General features: G+C 38.7%; 1 protein-coding gene across 1 annotated transcript in view; it reads right to left on the reverse strand.

Annotated features, from left to right (window-relative positions):
- Positions 1-204: 204 nt before the first annotated feature.
- Positions 205-11650, reverse strand: part of KLKB1 (kallikrein B1) — a 36256-nt gene continuing 24810 nt past the window's right edge. The window contains exons 10-14 of the mRNA XM_089527224.1: positions 8790-8964; positions 6289-6464; positions 5972-6067; positions 2181-2320; positions 205-949 (exon numbers count right to left, since the gene is read on the reverse strand). Coding sequence (XP_089383350.1) covers positions 794-949; positions 2181-2320; positions 5972-6067; positions 6289-6464; positions 8790-8964 — 743 coding nt within the window. The 3' untranslated portion in view covers positions 205-793. The remainder of the gene's footprint in view (positions 950-2180; positions 2321-5971; positions 6068-6288; positions 6465-8789; positions 8965-11650) is intronic.

Below are 11650 nucleotides of genomic sequence, written 5' to 3' on the forward strand. Positions count from 1 at the left end.
TGATACCATGCTCATCCTGATCCTATGTAGAGTTATGCACTCCTAAATCCATTTAAAGCGATATCTTTAAGATCAGACTTATTTAGGATTGGTATTTTTATTTTTATTATTCTTTATTGAATTATCCAACAAATAAAATCCAAAAAAGTATATCTTTACAGTCTGTCTCATTAATGTTTGTTTCCCCCCTCCCCCCCACCCTATTATGATTACATTTGTATATGACTGACACTTTTATTTTTATTATATGTAATTTGTCAGTACATTTTGCCCTTATTTTGAACTCTGCTAGCTTCTTCAAAGTCTGGAGTTTCATAAAAACTTTAGGATGCTCTTCTCAATTTGTTTGTTTAGCATTATGTTACAATTATGTTTATATCACAAACAGAGATATTTGAGGAACTCAGCATTTATGAATTCCAATGCAAACTGATCTGATCTGCACTTCTAATACTAACATGCAAGTCAGGTTGTCATTATCCTTTGGCTATTGTACATCAATACATATTATGAAGCAATTCCCAGATTTTTTAAAAAATATATTTTTTACCAGAATGTGTTTTAAAATTTGTGCAAATAAAATATGATTTCATAATCATATTTTGTGAAGAAAGACATTCAAAATATGTATATAAATACAGATTTTCAGGCACATTTGTCTTTGTTTAAAAATGGCAGATTTAATGTACAAAACAAGATAGATTGGATTTAGGAATGAACAGATGTGACACTGACATGGAACTGAAATTTACAATGATCTGTCCATTCCTTGTCATGGAACATACCCTAAGAACTATGAGGTTTTTTCTAGAATCCAGTCAACAAACTCTGCCACATTTGTGTAAACTCCTGGTTGTCCTGGACGAGCACATCCCTCGCCCCAGCTTGTAATGCCAGCCAAATACCATTTGTTCTGGTATTTGCATGATAGAGGACCACCTGAGTCTCCCTAGAATGAGGAAATAAAAATACACATAATCTCAGTCTACTGAGAAAAGAACAAGATAGACAAACTTGAATGTGAAAAAAATAACCAAAAGAGAAGTCTTGTTTCTGAGTCTATAAGCAAATCATAGAAGGTTAAGAACCATGTTCTTAATATCGAAACTCAGCTATGCAATGGAATGTGCTGCTACAATGAAACAACACCTTTAAGGATCAGAATCTAGCATTCATGTGCTGGTCCTGGAGCCACAATCTGAATCCACCACTAGTATCTGGACATTCATGGACTCTTACCTGAGTTGCCACAGTAAAAGAGCAGTCGGAGAAGCAGCAGGACGAAAGAGGTTTTTTTTTTCTCTAGTGCTTTCAAAACATTATTTTGAAAGTCTCCTTATGAAGGGGCCGCTGTCCACAAAAGCTTAGGTACAATAACAAATTGTTTGGTTTTAAGGTACCAATAGACTCTGTTGTTTTCCCTCTAACAAACTGACATGACTACTTTTTACTACTTGCCATCATTGTTTGATAATGCATAAGTAATTTTCAGGGCCCAACACACAGTTAACAACAGCAACAGCAAGTAATTTCTAAGTTATTTTATAGTCTACTAAGGAGACTATGCTTAGTTTTTTTTTTTCTCTGTGCTAGATCCTGTGAGTGGGTGACACGGGACTAGTTTCTAAGCAATAAACCAAAGTCGACACAGACTGCCCATGTCATGTCCACTTGAAAAACACAAAAAGGAAAGACAGTATGACAATGGGATGCCACCATTTTTCTGAAATTAGAAATGACATGCTATTAATTTCAGGTTTCCATTTTTTACTGTTTGTGTCTTTTTGGAGTATAGGGAGAACTGAACATTGATTAAACTGAGAACTGTGCCTCATGGAGGCCTTGGGAAGTACAGTTCTCAACTTTAACACTACTCTTGGTTTTTGACATTGGGGTGTGTTTGGAGAAGTCTGTAGGACCCAAGGACTACAATAAAACTCCTTTCGGATGGTGTGCAGCCTATGTTTGCACAATTCCCACCCAAAGCAAGGTTTCTTAAAACCAATAATTAGAAGAGATCCGTGGGAACTCCAGAAGTGAAGGTGTGTGTATGTATGGATGCATTGTCTAACAGAAACCTTCACCAAACTACAATTCCCAAGATCTTTTGGAAGCTAGATTTTCTTTGATAAATGTTTGTAGCATGTATAGGCACTGAGCTAAAAGCATGAAGTCATTACCTTACAAGCATCGGTTCCACCTTCTGTGTAGCCAGCACACAGCATCTTGTCAGATATTCTATGTCCTTTGTATAGCACCTGACATTCTTGATTTGATATTAAGGGGATCCTGGCTTTTTGTAGGGTGTCATGTATTTGGCCTAATATGAAACAGAACACCTATGAAATATAACAACTTAGTAGAAACAGGACATAAAGCATGTTTGGTCAGATAAAATGCTAGCTCAGCAATTCCCAACCTGCTTGCTAGACAGTTTCAGTAAGGCCTTTGACAAAGTTCCCAATGATATTCTTGCAAACAAGCTTGTAAAATGTGGACTAGACAGGGCAACTGTTACATGGATTTATAATTGGTTGACTGGCCGAAGCCAAAGAGTGCTCAACAATGGCTCCTTTTCATCGTGTAGAGAAGTGACCAGTGGGGTCCCACGGGGCTCTGTTCTGGGCCCAGTGCTATTCAACATCTTTATCAATGACTTGGAAGACAAAATTGGGGACATACTTATCAAATTTGCAGATGGCACCAAATTAGGGGGAGTAGCTAATACCCCAGAGGACAGGATCAAGATTCAAAATGACCTGAACAGACTAGAAAACTGGGCCATAGCTAACAAAATGAAATTCAACACAAAGAAATGTAAGGTACTGCACTTAGGGCGGAAAAACGAAAAGCACAGATATAGGATGGAGGACACCTGGCTGAATGAAACTACGTGTGAAAGGGATCTAGGAGTCCAAGTAGACCATAAGTTGAACATGAGTCAACAATGCGATGCAGCAGCTAACAAGGCCAATGCGATTTTAGGCTGAATCAATAGAAGTATAGGCCTGATACAAACAGGCCAAAATATAGCTGCTTTGAGTCTCTTTGGAGGTATGCTGTTTAAATGATGCATGGGTCCTAAGAGTCCAGAAGCTGCACCAAAGCTGCACTCCAGTGCTTAGGATTGGAGTGTGGCTTTGGCATTACTTCCGGACTCTTAGGACCCATGCATCATTTAAACAGCATACCTCCAAAGAGACCCAAAGTAGCTTTATTTTGCCCTTTCTATATCAGGCCATTGTGTCTAGATCAAGAGAAGTCATAGTGCCACTATATTCTGCTCTGGTCAGGCCCCACCTGGAATATTGTTCCAGTTCTGGGCACCACAATTAAAAAAAGACATTGAGAAACTGGAGCGTGTCCAAAGGAGAGTAACTAAAATGGTGCAAGGTCTGGAAACCATGCCCTATGAGGAACGACTTAGGGAGCTGGGGATGTTTAGCCTGGAGAAGAGAAGGTTAAGAGGTGATATGATAGCCCTGTTTAAATATTTGAAGGGATGTCATATTGAGGAGGGAGCAAGCTTGTTTTCTGCTGCTCCAGAGACTAGAACATGGAACAATGGATGCAAACTGCAGCAAAAGAGATCCCACCTCAACATTAGGAGGAATTTCCTGACAGTAAGGGCTGTTCAACAATGGAACACACTCCCCCGGAGTGTAGTGGAGTCTCCTTCCTTGGAGGTCTTCAAGCAGAGGCTGAATGGCCATCTGTCAGGGATGCTTTGATTGTGATTTCCTGCACGGCAGGGGGTTGGACTGGATGGCCCTTGTGGTCTCTTCCAACTCTACGATTCTGTGATTCTGTGATTCTGAAACATTCTTGTGAGTTTCAAAACCACTCACTCTACTTCTTCAGCTCCACATAATTTATTTAATTGATATTTCTAACCCACGCTGCTGCCACACTGCAGAGATAAAATAGTTTGACACTGTTTTAACTGCCATGACACAGTGCTATGGAATTATGGGATTTGTAGTTTTGAGAAATATTTAGCCTTCACTCTCAGAGAGTTCTGGTGCCCCACCAAACCACAAATCCCAGAATTCCATAGCATTGAGTTATGGCAGTTAATGTGGTGTCAGATTGCTTTATTTCTGCAGTGTGACAGCAGCTAGTCTATAACAGCAGAATGGAGGGTGGGGTACAATCTATGAAAGCACATTAAAACAATCTAAAGCAAAACAAACAGTTTAAACTGGTGCTACTCAAAGTGGCAGTCAACACTGATTGCCAATTTGGTGACTTTTCAGAAAACTATGCTAATACAGTTATAACATGTCAAAAATACAGTACTGGTCTCTGGCACTTTAGTGGGAAAAGTTGTTAGTCCATCAGAGATAGCTTGAGAAGAATTGGTTTAAACCATTTGATTATTTAAACCCAAACAGAATAAAGCCCAGAGTCTAGGGAGCTAAACAGAGAGCCCCTTTGGAGCAGCATCCACCACCTCTTTCCTTGACAGATCGGGGCCATGGAAACTACACACCACAGCTTCAATCTGGCATTGTTCCAGCCCTAAAAAGAATGGCAAAATGCTGCTCCTTTTGGACCAGGAAAAAGGGCGTCTTTGCCACCATGGCGGCACTTTCCGGCACTCCTTTTGGTGTATGTCATCTGAACGCCATGCCAAAGGAGTCACATAATACTGCCCACCATGTGGTCGGGAGGGCAGCATGACAACGGCTTGAGGGTGGAGTCGGGGCATGCATTGTACGGCCACCAAACCCCCACTCTGCCCCAAAGCCACCAGTAAACTCCAGTCTGTTCTGCATCAAAAATATTTCCAAAAGTGGCTAGAAAATGTGTTTCTAAGATGTTGGAAAAGTCCAAAGTCATGGATGGATAAGTGTCAAATTCTCACTTTTTTGCAAAAAAACAGTATTTTTGCACAGAAAATCATATTTTGTGATACTTTTGTGCAGACAAAATCCCAAACTGCAGTATTTTCTGTTCAGGAAATATTTTTTCACAGAAATATTATTTTATGTGTAAAAAATGTTGTTTCCTTTGCAGAAGATGTTTTCTGTGTTGAAACCACATGTGAATTTTGTGCAGAATAAATCTAAACTGCAAATATTCTTTTTAAAAATAGTTTCATTTTCAAAGATCTTCCCATAGTGGGAAGAATAGTGCTAAAATTACTCACTGCTTCCCTCAAAGACAAAATTGGCAACAATTACTCTATTCAGGAACAGCCATGTTTTAACCTGAGATTGGTACAGGGATGATCTTAGTGCCATTCAGGCCTCCAAGGGAAGGGCATTTCCCAACTAGAAGGCTGTAGCCAAGAGGGTTACAATTAGTTTTTGGGTCAAGATGGCTTTGGGGTCAAGAGAGAGAGAGTGAGATGCACAGTGGTCAAAGCCATATGCCCAGGGCTAGATGATGTGTAAATTTACAGTGCTTTATAAATAAAACAACAACAACAACAATAATAATAATGTCACAGACACAATGGTGTTTTGTTCTACAGGTAGCATTTACTGCCCTAAGTGATAGCTATTTGTTCGTTCTTTGGTCATTTGTGGTCATGCAAATGCAGTATAGTTAGTTTATGATGAATCCAGATGCAACAGAGTAAAGCTTTGAAAAGTCATCTTTTTGGATTGCCTCCCCACAATTCCACAGCCAGCCTATCTAGTGACCATTCTGACCAAGTATCTTTGGGGCTGCAGTTCAAAAAGGTAACCTTTCCAAGCTCTGAGCACAACAACATAGCTAAGAAGCCCAAACACTGTTACTTAGAATGTAACAATGGTACTAAGGGATGATGGTAAGATCTTCATCCAATACTACCTGTGGGTAAGCAGGTGGCTAATGGAGCAAATAACACTCTTTTCCACTATAAAATCCACTTGTGGATTCATCACTTTTCTGTTCTGTAGATATAAAAACTTTTATCTAGTCTTGTTCTAATCTTTTGCAAAGATAAATATGTTGGTTGCTAAGTATATATGTTCAGTACCTCTTTCTTTTGTGAAACCCCATCCAGTCACCCAGCACTCAGTATATTTTGTGTTCATTTCTTCTTCAGTTGGCAGACATAGAGGTTGCTGTAAGACTAAATATCAATGTAAAAGAAATAGATGGTGGTAAGAAGATTTTCATTTAAAAATACATCATATTCCTATTGGAATACCAATCTTTTTTTTTTCCAATCATGGGGAAATGATCAGTAGCTAAAGCTAGAAAAATCAACTTACATTAGTTTCAAAGATAACAATATTGAGTTCCTTAATCGACATTAAGGGATTTTGTAATAAACATGAAAATTATACATACCACTGAAGTTCATAGGCTGGTAAAGTTTCAATAATGCAATATCATATCCCGCTTCTGAAACCTTGTACTTAGGATGAACAACAATCTCTTGAACTTTGAAAACAGGGGTATGTTTGTTTATTTCTGACTGTTTCAAAATGCCACTATAAACACGCCAAACTTCAGTTAATAGAAGGCTAAGGGAAGGAACAAAGAAAATTCAGATGAATCACTTGGTGTGAGAGAGTTTTGCACTACCTACACAAAATATCAAACAGTCAGTCCAAACAGAAGTGTAACTGTTTCCTAAATTATTTATTCTTTCCATTTATATTGTTGTAGGTGCTAGTTCATCAGTGCTTGGGTCCCTATATCTCAGGGCCTGGACTCAGTTTTCCATTCCTTGGGGAAGAGAATCTCACAACAAGACAGAGTGCTGTCTAGAAGTTTACTTTCATAACTTGTTAGACTTTGTGTTTCTAAAACAATTGGCCTACTCTGTAGTGCTTAAGATTAAGGTCTATTCCTGTGTAAGAATGGATAAAATAATCCAAAGAACATGTTTTTCAAGTGTTGAGAAACCTGGATGAGAAGAATCCTGGTGAGAATCTTTAGTTTGAGATTAATTTTGAGCAAAATTCAAATGTGGTTGTTTTGCATAGAAAACAGTATTTGTGCAGGAATAAGCATTTTCTACACAGGAAATGCTATTTTTACACAGAAATATTATTTCTTGCACAGAAAATGTGGTTTTCCACACAGGAAATGCTGTAATTGGGGGCTTATTGTAAATTCTCAAGTGGATACAGTGGTGTCTCCATGCCTAGTGTCATCCAGTGCACACACACCCCGCACCCCCTAGTGATCCCATTGCATGGGTGATTTACATAGCAAATAGTATTTTCTGTAATCCTAAGCCTAAATCCAGTTGTCAGTGTCAAATACAATGTGCCTTCAAATTGACTCTAATTTAAGGTGGGGAAAAATGGCAACATTTAGTCAGAGGAGGCTGGCCATTACCTTTCTCATAAGCTAAGAGAGTGTGACACCTAAGATCACCTAGTGAGATTTCTGATCTCACAAAGTCCGCACCCAGCAGCAGTCAAACTACTGCACAATGCAGGCTTGCCAGGTAATGTAGCCCCAATGAATTAATGAGAATTTGGTAAATCCCATTTATTCAATGGGTCACCCTAGTTGTGACTAACAAGTGGATTTACACCCCCTCCCTCAGACAACTTTTCCAGGGTCTGATTTGTTCCACTTATATCCTGTTCTTCTTATTTTCTTATCCAGGAAATTTAAATGGCATCCAGAACAGTTTCCTTTCAAGGCATTCATTTGCATAAATCCTACTTACCCTTAATGCAAGTGTATTGTGTAGCCCTAGAGTGCAACTCATGGACCATGTGCAGCCCCAGCTGTTTCGGAGCACCTCTAGTACCCCCATTCTCCTCTATAAACTTGTACATTCTGGTTTTAAAAAGTGACTTCTGGATTAATTCTTTTAAAAAAAATCTCTCCTGGAACTGAAACAATCCAGCAAAGCCTGGCAAAATGTACTGCTTGCTCTCCAATGTTTCACAGATGAAAACTAGGACATTTGTGGCCAAGCAACATCAGAGTGTGGTCAAGATGGCAAAAAATTATTAATGAGGAACAACACACAAGCAAGGAGAAGATGCAGCAGTTTGTGGCTGTCTGAGGCTACTTGAAAGGTCAAGATTTCTTTCCCTCCGCACCCTTGCTGAGTTAACTGAGGCTTTATCTGCACTGCAGAAATAATTCAGGCTGACACCACTTTAACTGCCATGGCTCAATGCCATGGAATTATAGTTTAGTCAGACATTTAGACTTCTCTGTCAGAGAGCTCTGGTGCCAGAACAAACTACAATTCCCAGGATCCCATAGCATTGAAAAATGGCAGTTGAAGTGGTGTCAAATTGGATTATTTCTGCAGTGCAGATGCTTTGAATTCAGCTTGCAGTAATTGAAATAAGATGAGGACAAAACAGGGTGATTGAAGGAGGTGAGAGAAACTGGGACATTTTTAAAGCAGCTGAAAAAGTGGGATGACAGAGAATTCATAGAGACTGTCCCTGCAAAATCAGGACAATTGGAGTGTATGATTGTGAAATAAAACTGGGTTGACCCTCCAGTGGCCTATGGGAGGCCAATGCCTAATAGTTGTCTACTTCTCTTCTACAGAAAGCAGAGAATCACTCCACATAATTAAATAAATATAGGGGGATTAAAAATTAGCTAATTTTTTTTAAAAAAAACCCTTTGAAGTCCATTGAAGGATATGTACAGTCTAGACCTCGGATAATTGCCCACCCCTGCCCTAAACTATTCTCTGTGGCATGGTCAGTATTGCAGAAGGGTGCAATGAAACTCATATAACACAGTAATTATGAAACAAACAGGTGTGGCTTGTTTTTTTAACACTACTGTTCCCGAGGCTCATCTTTTCTAATTACAGATATTTCAACAAACTTTTGTTTGCTGGTGGTTTTACTCACTCTTCAGTGCAGTGTGCAGCTGTCAATATCCACTGGTCACTGATGATTGAACCACCACATAAATGACTCTGCTTAGACAGCTTCACATGTAAACTGACTTGCCACGGCCATTCAGCTAAAGAAGCATTTACTCCTCCAACGACTCTTGTAGACACACTGGATTCCTGTACACATACTAGAGAATACATACATGTGTAAATCCAAGTTTGATTCAGACGTTTTAACACTGCTCCACTATTTAGTTCATTGGAACTTACTGTATAGATTGCTCACATAAATATAAGTTTGAATTTTATTCAGTGATATATTAATATGTTTCTCTCTTTTTTTTTCTGTTACACCCTCTTGTAGCTGTAAGCAGGTTATCATAATAAGCCTCCACAGATGACCAGGCACCCTTCTTTTCCAGGACATGTCCTAGATTTCAGCCTTTTGTCCAAGAGGAATTCCAAAATGCCCTCCACTGTGAGCATGACTAAGAAGTATGGTTTTATATTTATATTAGTGTCTTTAGCTTTTATTTTGTAATGCCCTACACTTTTCTTCAATGTCCTGCATTTTGTATTGCATTGTCCTCCTTTGCAGACATCTGATCACCCTGAGCCTGCAAAATAAATTAAACTGAGACAGAATGTATTGCCCAAAGCCGTTCTTTTGTGGGTTTTGTCATTTTGTAAATGCCAGATATATACTGTCAATGCTCTTAATTGGAATTGATCCAAACTCCTTAATATCCATATTCACTTGATGTCCACCAGGTGTCATGACAGTATAACCTTCTGTATCTCTCAAGCCAATTTGGATATATTAAGTTAGAGGTTGAGAAATAATTTCATGTACTGTAGTGTTTTCAAAGCCAAAAAAAATGACATGGGAAATCCACTCATTGATATTTTCTGGTACAGTCCTATATCTCCAAAATAACTATTGAGAGATGACAGCACATGTCAGGGACACATCTCTAACCTCAGACGTTTCCCTCTTCTTTCTTATATACAGTATGAAATGGAGAAGCACTAATGCACTGTTCCAAATATGGAAGGTCTGAAAAGGTAGTGTAGCAGGGATGGGGTCATATCTCCTCTTTGAAGCATATAATTTCCCCAGCAACTCATGCCCTAAAGGAGGTGCCAAAGCTAAACACTCAAAGGACATGGCTCACCTAACTCAAAAAACATACCTGGGGATAGCATATATAGGGGAGAAGAGTGCAATTTATCGACACACATGGGGCCATGCCCTATTTGGGAAATGTTTAAGAGAATACTGGAACGCTCTAGCAGAGTAAACAAACTGTTAAGGAAGAAGCTGAACAACATCCAGTCCCACATGCATCCACCCCACAGGATCTAGCAGAGAAAAGTAAAGAAAGGAACTCTTCTTTGCAAAACTTATAAAAAGTAGCCTTTCTTACAAATTACATATTAAAATATATGGTCTAATGAAGAACAGAGAAGGAAGAGAAAAATGAATGGATGTGGTAAAAGTAAACAAACAGCAAATTACCATAAATATATGCTGTGCCTAAATTCCATAGATTAACATGTAAACTAACAATTAGTGGGTTGCTAACTCTAACAGCTAGTGCACACACAGAACAATGCTCCTTAATTGAAAACAAAATTGGCGTTTATTTCCTCTATTCTTCCTGCATGTCAGGAAGGAATTCCACATATTATTGACAATCATCATCATCATTATCATTATCATCATCATCACCATCGTCCTGCCTTTTTCCTGATAATGGCACTCAAGGCAGCTAACAACATATTTAAATCAATACAGTTAAAACAGTACCAAAGTTTAAATTAAAGTACATATATAAGATTTAAAAACAATTAAACAAATTATGACGTTAAAAACGTTAAACACTAAAAATGCATTAAAACACTGTATGCCAACCTTAGCTGCAGACTCTAAATTGTGGAATAGTGTACCAGAAAAGATCTGTCTTATTACCACCTTAGAAGTCTTTAAGAAGGCACTTAAGATGGATCTCTTCTGGTGGGCTTATCCACCGGATTCCGTATAAGAGACAGTAGTTAATGCTCCATCCCTGATTATGAATGTATAACCATTTGATGATTGGATATTTTAAGGAACTAATAGGAATGTGTAATTTAGTATTAGTATTTTATAGATTGTTTTTCTGGATTGTACTGTATTATTTTAATGATGTAATCCTGCTTCGATCCTTGGGAGAGGCAGGAAATATAAATAAAATTATTATTATTATTATTATTATTATTATTATTATTATTATTAGGACTGCACCATATTAGAAGTCCCACCCTAATTAGTTTACAAAACCCTGATGGCACAAAAATGTTTTTACCTGCTTCTGAAAGGAGAGCAGGAATGGGGCCACCCTGGGCTCTCCAGAGAGGGACTTCCAAAATCTTGGAACAGACACCAAGAATGCCCTCTCCCTTGCTCCCACCAAACCAGCCTGAGAGGATGGTGAAACAGGAGGTGGTGAAGGCAAGCCTAAAACATGGCAGGCAGAGAAGAAGGGTGTTTGGGAGTGTGCCCATTAGAAACATCATCTTAGTAGACCCAAAGCTTCACCCACAGAATATATTGCTTCAGTCAGCTGCTTTGTTGAAAATTCCACATCATCCCCAGCCACATGTTATCCACTGGAATGCTGCACAGATATTCAGAGGATAAAGAACCAAAACATGTTCCCCAATAGGTCAACCAAAGTAGGCAATGGTGCCTCTTGCAGATACAGAAAATAGAAATATCTGGAAGCCATAACTCACAACTCAACAGCAGAAAGAAGTTCCACAACTGAAAACTAACTGAGCTGACACAAAAAGATCCACAATGGCAGCCTGAAAACATGCTCTCAAATATGG

Source organism: Sceloporus occidentalis, unplaced genomic scaffold (genome assembly GCF_023333645.1).
Source record: "Sceloporus occidentalis isolate IW3139 unplaced genomic scaffold, rSceOcc1.0.p SCAF_5, whole genome shotgun sequence".
Lineage (NCBI taxonomy): Eukaryota > Metazoa > Chordata > Lepidosauria > Squamata > Phrynosomatidae > Sceloporus > Sceloporus occidentalis.